General features: G+C 46.4%; 1 protein-coding gene across 1 annotated transcript in view; it reads right to left on the bottom strand.

The window, feature by feature from the left end:
* Adcy1 (adenylate cyclase 1) overlaps window positions 1-18,423 on the bottom strand; it is a 129,498-nt gene that overhangs the window by 9,995 nt on the left and 101,080 nt on the right. Inside the window, exons 15-19 of the mRNA XM_052734485.1 lie at window positions 12,299-12,415; window positions 11,217-11,363; window positions 10,660-10,758; window positions 6,632-6,746; window positions 4,290-4,414 (exon numbers count right to left, since the gene is read on the bottom strand). Of these exons, the coding sequence (XP_052590445.1) occupies window positions 4,290-4,414; window positions 6,632-6,746; window positions 10,660-10,758; window positions 11,217-11,363; window positions 12,299-12,415 (603 nt within the window). The remainder of the gene's footprint in view (window positions 1-4,289; window positions 4,415-6,631; window positions 6,747-10,659; window positions 10,759-11,216; window positions 11,364-12,298; window positions 12,416-18,423) is intronic.

Genomic DNA, 18,423 nt, shown 5'->3' with positions numbered 1-18,423 from the left:
TTTTCCTTTTCAGACTAATCAAACAGACTGTGAGGTTAGACCCCAGCCAATGGGGAAAAGACACAGTCACTACCTGAGTTAGAATACAACCCAAACGCACTTCCTGTCTCCGTGCGTCTGCTCTTCTGAGTGCACCTTTTGATCAAGAGTAAAGTTTGCCTTGTCCAGACACTTCAGTTGGAACAGTGGTCTCTTTATTTGCAACCCTGAACTTACATCTGACTCTAGGATGCCTAGAAAAGGGAAGGAAGACAGAGGCACTGGGTGTCGAAGGGAGACCTATGAAGAAGCCATGTGGGACAGAGGAGCTGGGCCACAGTCAAGCTCAGAGCAGATTCTAGTAACAGATGCAACGTTGGCTTCAGGGAACAACCCAGCTGGATACAGGTTGGGCTCTGTGATAGTTGATATTGGTTGTCAACTGTGATGATTGAGAGTGGTTGACAACTATGATGGTTGGTATTGGTTATCAACTGATGGTTGCCAACTGTGATGGTTCATATTGGTTGTCAACTATGATGGTTGATATTGGTTATCAGCTGTGATGGTTGATATTGGTTGTCAACTGTCATGGTTGATATTGGTTGTCAACTGTCATGGCTGATATTGGTTGTCAACTGCTAAATCAGGAATCACCTAAGAGGCAAGCTTGTGGGAATACCTATAAGGGATTTCCTTAACCAGGTTATGTGAAGGGGGAAGACCCACCCTAAATGTGAGTGACAGGTCCAGTGGCAGACAGATAGAAGACAGTTTGAGGGGAAGAGCTTTGCTTTTGCTGCTTGCTTTTGTGTTGCCCTCCCATGTCACCCAAAGGGTCATCTACCCTAATTGCATCTTGCTGTGAGACCATCTGCCCTATTGCTGCTGCTGCCATTGCTAACATTAGAATGCAGCTTCTTTGACCTTCCAGTGTGGAATGAAGACTGGTAGCTATTCAGCAACCTTCCAGGCCAGCAGCAGCAGCCTGGGACTACTAAGAAATCCAGCCTCAAGGGTCTCAGCTTCTCCAATGTGAAGACAGACATTGTTGGACTACCCAGACCATATAGTATTTTAAAAAAAACCCACTTTAATATACATTTATTCTATCAGTTCTGTCCCTCTAGAGAATCCTAATAAGTTGCTTTTATTCAGACATTTTACCACAGCAACAGGAAATGAAGCTAAGACAGAAGTCCATATTAAGAAGTGGGCTGTTGCTGTGATAAACCTGACTGTGTGGTTCTTAAGCCGTTGGGATGTTACACACAGCTGGAATATGGAAGAGTTTAAAACTCTGGGCTAGAAAGGCCATTGAATATTGGAAGCAGAGCTTAATGGGCCATTTCTTTGGTATTTGGTAAACAGGAATGCTGAGAGAAATATGGAGCATGGAGGCCAGGTTCGTGGTGTTTCAGGGGGTATCAAGGACTCCACCAGGCACTGGGCTAACAGCCATCTGTGTATTTTGGCCAAAAATCTGCCTCCATTCTGTTGTGTCCTGAGAACCTGAGTGAAGCAGAATTTAAAAATAATGGGCTGATTCACTTGGCAGGGGAAATTTAAGGAGATGAGGGCATTCAGCCTGGTGTGGAGAAAGCAGCTGTGATTATTAAAGAGATCAGCAGGACTGAAGAGATGCCGTCTACAATGCTCTGCAATGAGAGCAGCGGCCTGAGGGCAAAACTTTACCCATTATCTTGAAAAAAATCCCAACTTATTTAAAGGAAAAGGAAGCCTAAGCTAATGGTGTTCTCTGTTCCTTGAACACAACTGCCTGAAAGAATGCTTCTCTAGGGTCAGGTGAAACAGAGATAGCTGTGGTCCAAGGAGTCTGGGCTCCATCCTGAGAGAGTGGCAGAGAGTGTTTGGCAGGGTCATCTATGTGTGCTGCTTTTAAAGGCATAGAGGATGCAAGACTGAGGGAGTCTGGAGTACAGTCAAAGCCTGGCAACATGAGGCAGGGTCGGAGTCCCTGCACAGAGGTCCCAAGAGGCTACTGTGCACTCCGGGAAGCTGTTTAGGTGAGGCCTCAATTGCAATGGAGACCCTGGATCTTAGAGAAGCCAGGGTAGGACATCCAGCAAGGAGGGCTGAGGGCAAGGAGGGCTGTGGGCAAGGAGGGCTGTGGGCAGGGAGGGCTGTGGGCAAGGAGGGCTGGCTAAACTGTGAACTATGTGCAGAGCCACAGGGGGAGGTCTACCCACACATTTAGGGGCCCAGCTGATTATATTATGAGCCTTAAATACTCAATATAGGATTTAGCGTTTGCCCTGCTGGATTCTGGTTTTGCTTTGGTACAAGTGTTTCTTGCTACGCCCTGCTTCTTCCGTTTTAGAAGAGGCATGTTTATTCTGTGTCAGTATTTGCTGGAAGAGTGTAACTTTTTAAATTTGATATTTGGACTTTTACAGTGTTGCTGCCACTAATGACTACGGAAGATTTTTATTTTGGCTGGAATACACTTTAACATGGTCTTGCGCCTATGGGACCAAGGAGTGGAAGGTTATGGCTCGGAAGGGATTTGTGTTTGAGCCTCGAGTTGACAAGGGATGCCAGTAGTGTGATGTTGAGTTAGTGTGGTCAACTGGACAGAGTCTGGAATCCTTGGGAAGAGGGTCTCTGGGAACTGCCTGTGGGGGATTAATTGAGGATGTTAATTGATATGGGTAGACTCATCTTAACTGTAGGTGTACGTGGAGAAAGCCAGCCAAGCACCAGCACGTATGCATCACTGCTCTTTTGACTGCCTGCACACAACGCCGTCAAGTTCCTGCTGGCCTGACTTCTGTCCTGATGGACTGTACCGAGAACAGCTGTGAGCTAAAAGAAACCCTTTTTCTATGGAGTTGCCTTTGCCAGGACATCTTACTACAGTAACAAAAGGAGGAAGCCTCCCTTGGGAATGACTGGTCCAGGGAAGGCTGGAGGGGAGTGTAAGCATACTCTCTGAGGTGACAGCAGACTCCATGTCCTAGACAGGACAGCAGTGGTAGCTGTGCCACTATGAGGATGCTCAGCACACAAAGTTATGCATGTCAACGGAGAAGACAGTGCATTTTATGTGTATTTTACTACAATAAAAGAAATCTGAGAAAAAAAATCGAAGACATGTCATCAATGCAAAAATGCAGAGCTGCTAAGGGGCACTGGGACTTGGTGCTGGAACTAGCAGCTGGGACACATGCTTGTACCTCACAGTGCTGTAGGATGATGGAAACTTTGTGGTAAGCTGAAGGATCAATGCCCAGTAGGACACAACTCCGTAACTACGGAGTCAGAAAACCCTCTCTGTAACAGTGGCCTAGCCACAGCAGGGGACCTGCACTACCTCTCAAGTATCCTGTGTTCAGTGTCTGCTTCCTACAGGTCCTGAAACCAGGAAGAACGCACCAGAATAATAAGAATGTCCCTCCAAAACCCTGGAAGGCTGTAGTTTTTGGTGAGCGGCAAGAGGCCAAGGCACCAAACAGAGCTACATCTAAATGGCAGGTCTCCTGTTATTCTAAGGGGAAATACTAAAAGCTGGACTATCCCCACAGTGATGAGGACCATTAGCCCACCTTACAGTGGCTCCTAGAAGATATCATAGCCACTGAGTCTTGTCCTATCTGAGTGAAGCTCCTCAGACAAGGGCATGTCCACCATCCTCCTCTTCAAACATATGAGAAACATCTCTTCCCTCCTATGCTCCTACAACAGCTGAATAGTGACCCTGGTTTTTTGTTTGTTTGTTTGTTTGCTTTTGAAACAGCATCTTACAATATAGCTCTGGCTGTCCAGGAACTCCCTCTGTAGACCAGGCTGGCCTCGAACTCACAGAGATCCATCTACCTCTGCCTCTCAAATGCTGAGATTAAAGGTGTGCACCACCAAGCCCAACTGTGACCATGACTTTGAAACAAGTGAGAGCACTTTAGGGATACTGGACATTTGCACTGCAAAGTGGCCATAGACCTCCAGTTAATTATAGCCCAAACAAGACAGGGAGAAGGGAGGTCTGGGATATAAAGGGGGTGGGGGTGGGGTAAGCCAGACTGTCAGGCCACTTAGTGACCCCTGATTCACTGGGATCCTCACGTTTACATCTGCTCACTCAGGAGTGGCTCTAAGGCTGCATGGAAAAATCAAACAGCAAAAGCAATCTGTCAGGCATAACAGTGTCGTCCAGGTCCCCAGTAGACACCAGGATACTCAGCTTGATCTGTCCTGCCACTTACTGGCCACAGACCCCAGGATCCTTGATGCCTCAATGTCCTTACCAGCTGAACGGGTTCCTGTGTCTTTGGGATTTCTGGATGATTTACCTGGATTCTGCCCTGGACCCCAGTGCTGTCCATCCGACTGGCCACATTGACTGTGTTTCCCCAGATGTCGTACTGGGGCCTGCGAGCGCCGATCACTCCAGCCACCACAGGGCCAACGTTGATGCCTGGAAAATAGCCACAGAATGGCCTGTGGGCAGCTGGAAGAGTGTCATCGGGCAGCCTGGGCACTGATGCTGTTCCTTGTGAAAAGGCATGCCCTTCAGTCTTGGTTTGAGGGCCACAGAGAGCCAGCCTCCTTTCTAAAGGGGGCCTCTGGCCTAACACAGGTGGCAGCAATCCAAACCAGCCCAAACCAGTCCAGGCTTCCCCAGGTGGGCCACAGGGCAGCCCACCCAGCATCTGCCACCATATCTGCAACAGCACTGGCCAGAAAGAGATGCTGGTACCTCAGCTGACGCTTAGAGTTGCTGAGAAAATTTCTGCTCAGGTTTGCTCACCAAGATTGACCTCTTATTAGGCTCCATCCCCATAACAGAAGGAGACAACCCAGACTTACAACCATCCATTAGGCCCATCCCCATATCAAAGATCGTGCCTCTAAGGGCAGCTCAAGGCGCAGAGTCTGGGGTCACAACCACATTTAAGCCCTGGTGTTCCATTAAATCCCCTGTGATCTTATCAGGAAAAGCCTAACTCTGCCAAGTGGGCAAGATGAACCAGGGTAACTATTTGAAAAGAACAACACTGGTGTAGTTAAGAAAGAATTCCGGCGATATCTTTGCTGTGTAAATCTCCCATCTGCCCAAGGGGCCAGACTTGCTATCTCTGGTCTCAATTTCAATTGTTCTGTGTACCTGGGGCTGGGATCTGGAAGAGATTTAGGGATGAAAGCGCATATGAAATGCACAAGCCTAAGGTCTATATAAGCTAGGGAAAAAAAAAATCTTCTATTCCTCACTGGCTCCTCTTTGGGCATTAGCCAGAGCTAGACACATGTTATCATCAAAGATCTTTCTCCTTCTTCTTCCTGAGTGTGTGGAGTGGATTCTCACTAGAAGAACATATTTCTCCATCACTGCCACCTTATCCCTTGTGCAGAGTCCTGCTCTGGAGCTACCCGGAAGCCTGGCTTTTATGTCACAGTGTGCCTTACCTCCAGGTACATCTCCTCTGTCCCCGAACGTGGTAGTAGCTTCCTAGGATATTGCTCAGAGTAGGGGCCCTAGCACCAAGTGAAAATTCAGACATCCAGAGAGGAGGTCATGAACCCCATCTCTTTCCACAGGTCAGGGTCCAGCTGGTCTCAAGGACCTGCACAGCTCCACAGCATCTCCTCTGGTCCAGGTACACTCAAGTCTGAGTTACCATTTGTGAGAACTCTGGCAAAGTGCTCACCTTCTCTGGGTGGGTTTCTTTCCCCATAAATGCTCTGCCCCTGTCCTCAGGGGACACCTTGCTGAAACAGCTTGCTTCTAAGGTCACTGACACACCACCTGCTGTGAAGCCATTCACCTCCCATCACCCTTTGCACCCAAGCACAATCAAGCACCATTTTTAGGGCTACTGGACGTTTGCATTGCAAAGTGGCCATAGACCTCCAGTTCATTGTAGACCAAACAAGACAGGGAGAAGGGAGGTCTGGGATATAAAGTGGGGGGGAGGTAAGAACAGAAATTATCTAACTCTAACTCAACTGGATTCTAGATGAGTAAGAGTTTTTCTGACAGTCTACATCTCAGGTGAGAACTGAATTTCTTTCTGTTTTTTAGATGTATTTCTTTTATGTGTATGGGTGCTCTATCTGCATGTATGCCTGCACGCCAGAAGAGGGCATCAGATCCCACTATAGATGGTTGTGAGCCACCACGCAGTGCTGTGAATCAAACTCTGGACCTCTGGAAGAGCAGCCAGTGCTCTTAACCGCTGAGCCATCTTCCAGCCCCCAAAGCCGAATTACTAATAGGGTTTGGTAAACAGGAGAAAAGGTCCTGGGTACCAAACCGTTTCCTCTCTTAAGTCACAGCCAAGGAAGGAACTGCCTGGGCCCTGCTGCTGGCTCCCCTCCAAAACCTGTTTTCAAAGGGACCTGCATGCCTTAGCTAGTGACCAGGGTGGTGATGGAGGAGCCTGTGCCCAGGAAGAATACTGAGTGACTGCGGCAGTGAATGAAGAGGCTTACTGCGTCTCCTGAGCTGCATAATGAATCCTTACTCCTAAATCCCTTTCTACAGCAGTGCACTTCCACAAGCCCCCTTCAGAGACAATGCTGTCCCCATGTGCTCCTGACCAGCGCGGCCCATCGCTTGGGATGCCACAGGCCTACACTGACTCTGCTCCCAGCACCTTCCATCAGCGGCAGAGACGAGTCCAGAGTCACCTACCGACTCGGAGAACAAAGTCGTTGTAGGACTGGTAGTTGATCTCATCCAGGACATCAAACATATCGATGGCAAAGTCTGCCAGCGTGCTCAGGTGGGAAGAGATCGACTTCTTAGCCTAGGCACGAAGAGACAGAACAGTAGTGTGTGGGGCGAGTGCCAACACAGGAGGGCATCGGGGACCACCTGGACAGGTCCTGGGACTGGGATTTAATTCCTACAAAACACAGCAGCCCTGGAAATAGCAAGTGCTCTTGGTACCTGGCTGGGGACTATTCTATTCTACAGGTAGAGGACTCAGGATATTGCCCAAACTATGGCTTCTGTCAGACCCAGGCAGAAACCACCCAACACCATGCTAGTCCAGACCATGCCTCTCTGGAGGTATAGGGTACAGCTCCTGGGACCGGGGTGTTAAGTGCCCAGATGCCTATTTGGACAGTGTTGTCAATACATGTTGCAGACAAGCCAAACACCCTAGACATATGTCAGCGAGGGGCGCCAGCTCCTTCCTGGAGACTGAAGCTGCGTATGTGTGAGTGTGACTGGGCAACCAAGTCCTTCCATTTGTAAAACAGTGATGGCCACAAAGGTTTCTAAATTGTATTTATCCAGGAGACTTATTGTCTTCAGTATCAGGGAACTAATGTTCTTAAAACAACATTGAACAGGCTTTATTTTTTTAAAGAACTTTAATTTATATGCAACTGAGCAGACGACAGGGTCTCCATGTAGTGACCTCCTCTGCACACAACTGTCTACTGCTAAATTCTTGCATCCCAGCGGCACATCATTTGCTACAGTCAGTGAGCCAATACTGGCATATTACCGCCAACCTACAGCTGCAGTTAACATTAGAGCTCACCCTTGATACTGGATATTCTGCAGGTTTGACGAAGGTATACTGTCATGCATCCACCAGTACGGTGTCACACAATAGCTTCCCTGCCCTAAAACCCCTCTGTGCTCTGCTGAGCCATTCCTCCTTCCACCCCATACCCAGAAGCCACTAATTCTGCCTCTGGAGTTTTCGTCTCTTTCAGACAGTACCACACAGTACCTTAAGGTCACACGGTGTCTCTTTGTCATCTGCATACTTCTAATTAATTTTATGGACATGTCAGAATTTCTTTTTTTTTCTTTTTTTTTTTTTTTTTTTTGGTTTTTGGAGACAGGGTTTCTCTGTGTAGCTTTGCGCCTTTCCTGGAACTCACTTGGCAGTCCAGGCTGGCCTCGAACTCACAGAGATCCACCTGCCTCTGCCTCCCGAGTGCTGGGATTAAAGGCGTGAGCCACCACCGCCCGGCCAGAATTTCTTTATCTATTCACCTAGTGAAGGGAATTTGTTCGCTTCCAGTTTTTTTTTTTTTTGGTTTTTCGAGACAGGGTTTCTCTGTGTAGCTTTGCGCCTTTCCTGGATCTCGCTCTGTAGACCAGGCTGGCCTTGAACTCACAGAGATCCGCCTGCCTCTGCCTCCCGAGTGCTGGGATTAAAGGCGTGCGCCACCACCGCCCGGCCTCGCTTCCAGTTTTTTAATGATTATGGGGAAAGCTGCCGTGACTCTTTATGTATAGGCGTCTGCATGGATGTGAGTTTGCGTCTCTTTTTGGTAAGTACCAAGGACTGCAATTGTGGGGGTATATGGGCAGTGGTAACAGTCTAATTGGCTTTGTAAGAAGCTGCCAAACTGTCTCCACAGAGGCCAAAACATTCTGCATTCCCACCGGTAAGGAACAAGAGTTCCTGCTGTCCCTCGTCCTTCCCAGTACTTGGTGGTACCAATGACCAATAGGTCAGTGTAGTGCTACGCCAAAGCTTTAATCTCTTCCCTAAGAACTTAGGATACGGGCCTTGTTTTTATGTGCTTCCTTGCCTCCGTGGATCTTCACTGGTGAGACACCTATCCGGATTGCCCACTTTTTAACTAGGTTGGCATTTTTCCTATTTATTAATCTTATTTTTTTAATTTTAAATGTAAGTCTTTTATCAGATAGGTGGCTTGAAAATCTTCTCCCAGCCTGCAGACTGACTGCTCATTCTCAACAATACTGCTTACAGAGTAGGAACTTTTCATTTAATGAAGTTTAACTAACCTTTTCTTTCAGGGATCATGCTTTGGGTGTTATATCTAAAAAGAACCATCCAAAGTCAAGACCATCTAGGTTTTCTCCCATGCTATTGTCCAGAAATTTTATAGATTTTTTTTAAATTTACATTTAGGTTAATCACTGGACTCAAATTAATCTTATGAAAAGTAGAACGTCTTTACCTTAGCTGTATTTTTGCATATGAATATGCAATTGTTATATTAAAAATAGAGACCAACTAAGCATAGTTATATGTGTCTCCTTCTGAGCACTCTATCCTGTTCCACTAATCAGTTTGAAATGTCCCCCAGTACACTACACTGTCATGATGGCTGTAGCTTTCCAGTTAGTTCTCCAGTACTGTCTTGGCACTTCTGGATCCTTCGGTTTTTCAGTATAAATTTTTTAAGTTCAGTTTGTCAATGTCATGAGCTATCCTGATACAGTTTTGATTGAGACTGGATGAATTTCATTAATCGAATTTATAAGCCCTGATATCTTGACAGCAGTCATCCTTCCCATGCAGGGACACAGAATAGTCTGCCTTATAAAGATCTTGCAAATACCATGCTATATTGATACCCAGAATTATATTTGACGGCTAATATAAATGGTGTCGTGTTTGTAATTTCAAATACCAAGTGTCCATTGCTACCACACAGGACTGACTTTTACATCTGAACCCTGTATCCTGCAGTCTTCCTATGCTGATTTATTAGTTCATTAATTACAAGAGTGTCACTCGCCCATCCCCCACCCCACCCATCGTTAGTTCTTTCAGGTTTTCTACATATATAAAATCACGTCATCTGCAAACAAAGATAGTTCTCTGTCTTCCTTCAAAGTACATATGTGTTTTATCTCCTTTTCTTGTCTTGTGGCCTTAGCTAGGACTTCCAGAACGCTGCTAAATATTAGTGGTGGGAGAACAGAGTATGGTGGTGTACACTACAGTCCCAGAAGTCAGGAGCTGGAGGAAGGAGGATTGGGATTCTTTGCCAACTTGGGCTACATGGTGGTTCAAATCCAGACTAGACTAGTTAGCAAAATCCTGACTTTAAAAATTAATGATAAATACTAATACCAATGCTGGTGAGAAGGGTATCCTTGCAATGCTTCTGGTCTTGGGCTGGGGAGTTTTTCTCCATTAGATATAATGTTAAGATGTGGGGTTTTATGTATGTCCTTTGTGCAGTTAGAAGTTTCCTTTTTTCTGAGTTTAATAACTTTTATTCAGGAACGGGTGTTGAAGCAAATGGATTTTTTGCATCAATTTTTAGGATCATATGTTGACAGGGTGAATTTCAGAAATTCATTTTGGAATGTTAAACCAGTCTTATATATCTGGAATAAATCCATGGCCCTTGTGTAGAATTCATTTTACTTACTATCTGATTCAGTTTGCTAATGTCTGACGAGGAATTTATGCATTTACATTTATGAGAAATAAAGACTGAGCTGTTTTTTCCTTTCTTGTGATGTCTGTGTCTGGCTTTGGTGTGAGGGTGTGACCTGGGATGAGGAAGCCCTCCCCTGCTTCTTCTGTCTTCTGGAAGCGACTAGAGGCAACTAGCATCCTTCACCCCTTAAATGTTGGACACAATGGCCTGCTGACTCTGCTCTGGGAGACTGTAATCACTGAATCAGTCTCCTCGGTAGCTGGAGACCCACTTCATTCTCACATTTCCACTTTGTGGGGAGAAGTTTTCAGCATTCCAAGGCTGGGAGCTAAGGGAGGTAACTGGGGAGGAGGGCTTACGGTTGAGGGCTTTCCTAAGGCTGAGTATCTAGGAGGAACTGGCCAATGGCAAGATAGCCTGGGATCTTCTCCCCTAATCCAACACAGAGAAACCAACCCCAGTATGGGGACCTGCCCAGGGTGCCAGAAACATCTGCAACAGAGCTAGGCCCAGGCCTGAGCAAGTGGCCTGGGAATTACTTACCCTGGTTCCTGCTGTGGGCGCCAGCCCCACGGCAGCCATATAGGTACTCCCAATGGTCTTAATCTTCTCCAGGTCCTTGTAAAAGTCCTTGTCCATGAGCTTTGATTAAAATACAAAACCGTTAAACATCACAGAACACTGGAGAGATGTCATATAGTCATCATCCACTAGGGGGCAACAGAGGACAGGGCCATCAAATTGTTGCACAGCAGCTCCTCTGGTCTGTTTTGTGTCACGCAGTACATATCAAAGAGGCATCAAGGAAGCATAGGACAATCTACGTCCCTGAAGCCAAGCTCATAGTCACTGGGGAGAAGAAGATCTCCAGTGCTGGGGCAGGCACAGTGCCTGGTTGGGGAAGGGCCTAGAGGTTCCCACCTGTACACCCTGAGTGGAAGCTGCCCAGCCCTGGTCCCTATCTTAGAGTCAATATGCTCTATCTTAACTGTCACAGCTGTCCTGGACCCTAATGGAGACACAGCAGACACAAGCAGGATTTGGGTCCAAGAAGAATCATCCCTGCTACCCTGCAAGGAGATGCTGTTGCATGGTCTCACCTCATCGAAGTCGGCAATGATCTCATTGAGGAGCCGCAGACACTCAACCCCCATGTTGTTGCCATCCAGCTCGATGTAGAAGTCATTGAAGTTGGGGATGGAGGCGAACATGACGCCCACTTGGGAATAGGACTGGTAATAGAGGTCCTGCAAAGGTCAAAGGGGTCAGCCCCACCATGCCATGCGAGGTATGGTCAAGCAACAGGAGCAGCATTTGGAAGCGGGGGCGAGCCCGGCCACAGGGGCAGTTGGTGCTACAGAAACACTGGAGGCTCCAGGTCATTCACTTAACTGCATGGGCAAGTCCTGAGCGGTCAGTTTTGACCTTGAGCCTAGCGAGGTGAGGGAATAGCAGGTAAGGGAGATCATGGCTCTAAAGGTCAGCTGAGGGCACAGAAACACCAGCAGTTGCTTCCGGCCGGGCAGATTAAGGCTGAACCTCCAGGCTTTGTTCCTGCCCCTAGAACCTTAAAAGCCAGCCTGGATTTCTTTACTTATGAGCTTGGCCTTTGTAAGCATCTCCCTTGTGCTATGCTGGTGACTGCAGTAACTGCTGCAGGCAAGGCTGTGAGAAGCTCTGACCAAACACGCCCTGCAGACAAGGGAAGGAAAATCTCCAGATGTTTCAAGCAGACATAACAGATAGTTATACACACAAGCACGTTCTGCTTTTTCAGTACATACTGTCCCCAAATTAGGGAAGTGATTGGAAACGATCCAAACTTGAAAAAGAGGTTTTCCTCTCCGAATTCGGTTTATTAAAGCCCACTTTCCTCCTCTTGTGTGTGACGAACACTACACCCAGCCCACACTCAAAGGGAAAGTAAGTGGAAGAAATGCACACCTGTCAACCTAAGCTCCCCAGAGTTTCCTGGGGGCCCAGAACGGATCCATTTCCGGGGGACCGGCAAGGAGACCAGGCAGGGAGCTGAGCAATTAAATCAGGGGATTCTGAAGGTCAAAGAGGTCTCCAGTTGCAGATGAAGCAGAGGGCCACGGAGTGGGCCATGCTGAGCCAGCATTCCAGCTGCAGACCGGGAAGTCCTGTCACCCAGCAGGCCCCTCGAGGCCCTTCCACTCACCATGTTCCGGGGATTGGACATGAGGAAGTGCTGTGCGACGTGGGCGGGCAGGAGGTTGAAGAGGATCCTCTTGTTGTCCAGCTTTACTCTCTCCATGTCATCCCGCTCCTCTTCAGCCTGGGGGTCACAGGTCATGAATCCCAAGCATGCACGATGTCCTCACCCTCCCACCATGACACCTCGATATAGGAAAGACTGGGGGTGATAAATTGAGGTGATAAAGGATTTACCAATAAGTTTGCTTAGGAAATATTAAGTTACACAAAGTGGACTTTAGCTGAAGGAGCGCGGCCTCTAATTTACCCGGAAGATAAAGAGCGCACTAAACAGGCTTGTTAGGAACCGTAGGAGATACTGTGTGCCTCTAACATAACTGAACTTCTAGCTTGCTGGGAACATGTTCCTGCTAAGATTTGTTCACCAGGATTACTGCCAATTAGGTCCTATTTCCATATCAAAGAACATGCCTATATCTTGGGTCTCTCACCAAGAAGAGCATAATTCTGCCAGATAGGATGACCCAGGCAACAACTACTGGAAAAGAACAATGTTGATCTACATTAAAAATAACTGTGACAATATCATTGTGTAAAAATCTCCAATTTGTCCTAATTGGCCAGACTTGAAGTTTTCTGTCTCTGTTTAGTTGCCCAAAGTGTAATTTTATATGTGGAATGTTGATGCTCATGGCCTATATAAACTTTCTGTTAAAAGTTTCTGTTCATGGCTGGTTTCTCTTTGTGCATTAGCCAGAACAGGATGCACGCTAGTCAAGGGCTTTTTCCTTGTTCCCCAAGTGTCTACAGTAAATTCTCATGGTAGGCGGGAGAATGTTGTTTCAATCTCACTAATCACCCATGCAGGGCTCCAGATGTAGGGGTGGTCCACATGAATACTCTTCATCTTTCACACCAGACACACAGACCAGAGCCTTAATGCAGGATTAAAGGATTCTCTGTCCCCTCACTGTAACTTTCAGTGGTTGATAATGGCGCTCCCATTTTCAGGGTCTACTCCCCAAATCCCATTCCTGTCTCTTGAACACCTCTTGGCAACTTATGTGCCCACTCTAGACTGTGCCAGCCCCAAGGCAGGCCTCTCGTCTGCCTTGCCCAGAACAGGTGGCTGTTCCTACCTCCCTAGGACACCATATTACCCGCCAGAACTTCTGTTGCCTCCACAAGAACTCACATCCCACTAGCACTGGGACAAGAATGTTATGAGAATTGGTCTGGGGTGGATCCAGCACATCCCAGTGAGTGCATGTTCTTTGAACCAGAAGCAGGGGATGAAGCACTAAGGACTGCCAGCCAGTCATAGTCTGTTTATCATGAACTATGGCTCTACAGAGCTAGGGAAAAAAAGGTCAGGGATGGCCCTATGCATGGGCCACCATGAGGCTCCAGGGTTGCTATCAGTGGGGGCCAGTGGCCTATCTTATGCCGAAGTTTTCAGAGAGGGAAGTTGTATATCTCTGCTACAAAACTTGACCCTCAAAAGGATTTGGCTTGAGAAATAGTCTATGTATGTGTGTTAGCATTTATGAACATTAAACTCTTGGTATAGTAGAAATGCCACCAGAGTGCCTTTGATGTTTGGGGCCTGCCATGGAAGCCATCTATGGGCCACTCCCATGTGGTATAGTCAGTGATGTACAGGGCAGGACAGACACATTTCTGTGCTACAGCATCTTTTCATCTATCTTTAGAACCACTGTTCCTAGGGCTGTATTTGTCAAAGGCTTTGGGGAAGGCTCCTCTGCTTTCCCTAGAGTTGACTTTACCAGTTACACGCTGCTAGATTTCCTGTTGTGACACCACCAGTCAACCCAAGAAGTAGTGATTTCAAGGAGCAATGTGAGGAAGAGTTGTGACCATAGTGTGAAAGTCCAAGCCTAGTGCAGTGGGCCCCAAGTGACTTGTTTTGTTTTTTGTTTTTAAACAAGATCAATGAACTAGCAGAACCCAATAGAAAGGGGCAGACTGCAGTGCACAGAAACACAAGAAAGACAGCCCTGGGCCCCAGACTCCAGGTCAAACCAGAGGTGACACTGGCCGCCACCACCCACACAGGCTGGAGCCCACTCTGCAAACAGAACGACATGGCCACTGGAAATTCGGAAGGGGGCTCAGAGTCCATGACCTCTGTTGGAAAGAAAAACAACGTAAGGGGACTGGGCATGCTTTTGCCCAGAGTCACTGTCAGGTGGTTCTCTGGCAATGAGTGTCCCATGAGTGGGTCTGTGACTTGCTCTGGGTCTCTCTCAAAGGTCAGTGGCCTCTGACTTCCGGCCTCAATCTTTTCATCCACCGTTCCTGTCAACAGAACATTGCAAACACCCTCTTCTCCATAGGAAATGTATTACTAATTATAGTTAACATGCTGAATACTAGTGCACCCCAAAGGAAAGCCTTTAAAGGGTAGAATTAAGATGGAAAAATATATATTAAAAATAATAGCTTGGTTGTATTAATGGCACAACATTATTTATCCTCTCTAAAATAATTATTGGTACTATCAGTAACACTTTAATAAAACAACAATGTAATTGAATATTCTTTGCTTAAAAACAAAATGTTTTAATAATCCCTGACTTCTGGAGTGGATGCCAAGGGAGAGAGGATAGTAAAAATACAGATAAAACAAAAACAGAGGGAAAACACTGGAGTTGGAAAGAGTCAAGCATGTAGGTGGATAAGAGATAGGAAAATAAGGTGTTGGCAGAAGGTTGAGCCAAAATAAATGGTGAGTGGATGAGCTATCCAGAAATCTAGGATCCTACAACCCAGGGGGGAAGTGTAATTAGAGCGGACAGTAGAACATGACAGGAGATGGGGACGGTAAGGATTAAAGGTTGAAGTGTGGATAGGAGATGGGAGAAAAGAGTTATTAGTTGTTCTGTTTGTTTTGTTTTTGAGACAGAGTCTCTCTATAGTCCTGGCTGACCTGGAGCTCACAAGTAGCCCGGGCTGGCCTTGAACTCAGAGAGATCTTCCTGCCACTGCCTCTGAAGTGCTGAGATTCAAGGTATATGCATGCCACTGTACCCAGCCCCACACAAAAGTGTAATATGTGTTCTTAAATGGAAGTCAAAACTTCCTTTTATGGTTATGATTAATATACTTTATGCAAGTACATGAAACTTCCAAAGACTAAAAAAAGGTTTAAAAAAAAAAAAGCACTAAAATGAAAATTAGGCCTGGCTCAGCACACTGTATTGAAAGGTTTATTCTGGGTTCTGCTTATTCTAGCATTTGGATTTAGGGACTTTTAGGGTCTTTATCCTTCCTACAGTCACATGTGTCTTACACCACACACAGGTCAAAGGGACTGACAAACGTCCATTTTACCTATAGCAGTTATTTTATAAAGCAAGCGGAATTGTTGTATTTTTAACAAATGAAAATCCACTGAAATTCTCTGAGATTTCCTAAACAGTCAGAAAACTCGGACTTTTAAGGACTAGCTTACCAGGTGATACACATTATCAGTCTTGTCAGCAAGGTCACATGAGATACACACTGAACTGTTCCCACAATGTGCTCTCGGCACTTCTTCCAAAGGCGTTCCCTTTCTCGGGTGTGTTACATTTTAGAATTTATTGACCAGGCACATCTATCAACCATGATGAAGCATTTCCAAGAAGGTCAGAGCTGGTGTGCTTGCAATTTTGGATAAAGAACAAAACAAAACAACTGATATCCCAACCTGGCACCTCCCTGGGGTGCTGACGTGTGTAGGGGTGACTCTCATCCATCACTCTGACAAAAACATTCTCAGTCAGAGAACACCACCAACCCCCAGCACAGTGCCTGAAATAAACAGTGTGTTCCCCACAACAAAGAGCCTACACAGTTGCCCCATCCTCCGCTGAGATTCCTGCGAGGGTCACAGGGCACCCAAGAGTATGGCCACCACTTCACTCTTTAATACCAGGACAACACATGACTTGATTTTCATATAGTCCCTGAAAAGGCACTGTCAGATGTCCTCTTCGTCTGAATCATCTAGCATGTTTCTTTGGAGACAGCCTTAGCTCTAAGAACCACCTGTTCTGGGGCAAGCCCAGAGAGGGAAATGAACTATTCACATACAGTGTGCAGGCTAGTTTTATGTTAACTTTGATATAAGCTAGAGTCATCTGAAAGGAGGGAAGTTCAATGAGAAAATGCCTCCATAAACTCCAGCTATAGAGCATTTTCTTAACTAGTGATGAATGGGGGAGGGCCCAGCCTACAGTGAGTGATACCACCCTTGGGCTGGTGGTCCTGGGTTCTATAAGAGCAAGCCAGCAAGCAGCACCCCTCCACGGCCTCTGCATCAGCTCCTGCCTTCAGCTTCCAGCCTTGCCTGAATTCCTGCACTGACTTTCTCCATTGATGGACTAAAACGTGAAAGTGTAAGCCAAAGAAACCCTTTCCTTCCCAAGTTGTTTTTGGTCACAATGTTTCAATTGTAACCCAAACTAGGGTATAAAGGAAGCTAAAGTCAAGTGCCATCAACTCCCAGGGGAGAGGGCACAAAAAGAGACAAGGAAATAATAGGAGTTAATTTAGAGGGGATGAGAATGCAGACTGGGGAGAAGAGCAGGCAAAGGGTAGATTAGCAAACTAAAAATACTTGAAGCAGCCTTATGGAAATCGCTCATTTGTAAGCTAAGTAAAAAGTACACACACACACACACACACACACACACACACACACACACACACACACCACAGTCTGGTTTCTGGCTCACATATGGAATAAGCTCCCATAAAGCCTGGAGAACTCCCCAAGTGGGCAGAGATTGGTGAGCCCAGGACAGTTTGCATTCACAACAGGTCTCAGGGGACCTGCATAAGGTCCCCTTCAAGTACATCTTCAGGTGAGTCCTGGCCAGTATAGGCCAGAGAAGGCCTCATCTAAAACCTTCCTTGGTTTGGTAACTGTCACATAAGCTAGAGCACACTATAAAACACATACCTTCTGTACACGTAAAGACCCCAATATAAGAACGAAGATCAGATAGGGCCTCCAACTCTCCATGGTGTCACGACCTCTTAGGTCAAGGTAACTCAGACCAAGCAGACTGGGCTGAAACAGCTGTCCATCTAAATCTCCCTTTTATGTAATACCAGAGGGGCCTGGGAGCAATGTGAGCCCTCCCGCCCACAGTAGACTCCAGTATTCTCCATGCTCTCTGAAAGTTCCGAGGTAGATGCTCTTAATACTCTCCACTGACTTCCGGTCACCAGTGAATGGTGGAAGTGTCTCCCTTAAAGACAAGGGAGATCATGGTGCACTCTTGGCTGGTGGGCCCCAGCCTGTTGTCCGGAGGACTGTGATGGTGTGGCCTGTAGCTAACCTGCATAGACACGTAGTAGGAAGAAGAATGAATCTTGGCTAGTCAATGCTACTGCCATGTTACTGCAGTACAATCCAGCCTGGCTATCCAAATACAAAGAACGTGATCGTTATAACCATGCTGATTTTCTTCCTAGCTATTCTGTCAAAACTGGTGGGTTTTTGCTTGTTTTGTTTTTGTATTTTTCTGGGAATAGGGGTCAGACTCATGTTCTGATGAACTTTCATTTCTCTTCTAGAGCTGTTTCCATGGAAAAATCTGACTCAATCAAGATTTACAACACATCACTGAACAGCTACAGGAGACACGTGCTATTTAGGGACACACAGAACATGGTCAGTGTAGCTAGACCCCAAGAAAGTGAACAGGCTTCCAGCCATGAAAGTATACTCTCTGACTACAGCAAAATTAATTTTGAAGTTACTAACTACAAGATCTTTGTAGAGTCTTCCAGAGTAAAGAACACACTCCTCTTTGGATGCAGGAATGGAGAGACTACTTTGGAGCAAATGAACATGAAATTACACCACACGCCAGCATTCCCAGAACCACTATAGCCACTCTTGAGACACATCTCTAACACCGAGCAGAGCACCTCTTTTAGAAAGGACAAGTCCTTCTCAAGTCACCTTTAAAGGGAATTAAAACAACAATGAATTCAGCTGTGACCAACCACAAGAAATTAAATAATACAATCAGACTCCATAAATATTAAAGGAACATCAAAGGGTGCTACGGACAATTTTAAGTCAACAAAGAGCAGTTGTCAGGGAAAGAT

Source organism: Peromyscus californicus, unplaced genomic scaffold (genome assembly GCF_007827085.1).
Source record: "Peromyscus californicus insignis strain IS unplaced genomic scaffold, ASM782708v3 Scaffold_13__1_contigs__length_99412109, whole genome shotgun sequence".
In the NCBI taxonomy this organism is placed as follows: domain Eukaryota; kingdom Metazoa; phylum Chordata; class Mammalia; order Rodentia; family Cricetidae; genus Peromyscus; species Peromyscus californicus.
The sequence above is the reverse complement of the archived record's forward strand: the minus strand, read 5'-3'. Positions and strand labels throughout refer to the sequence as shown.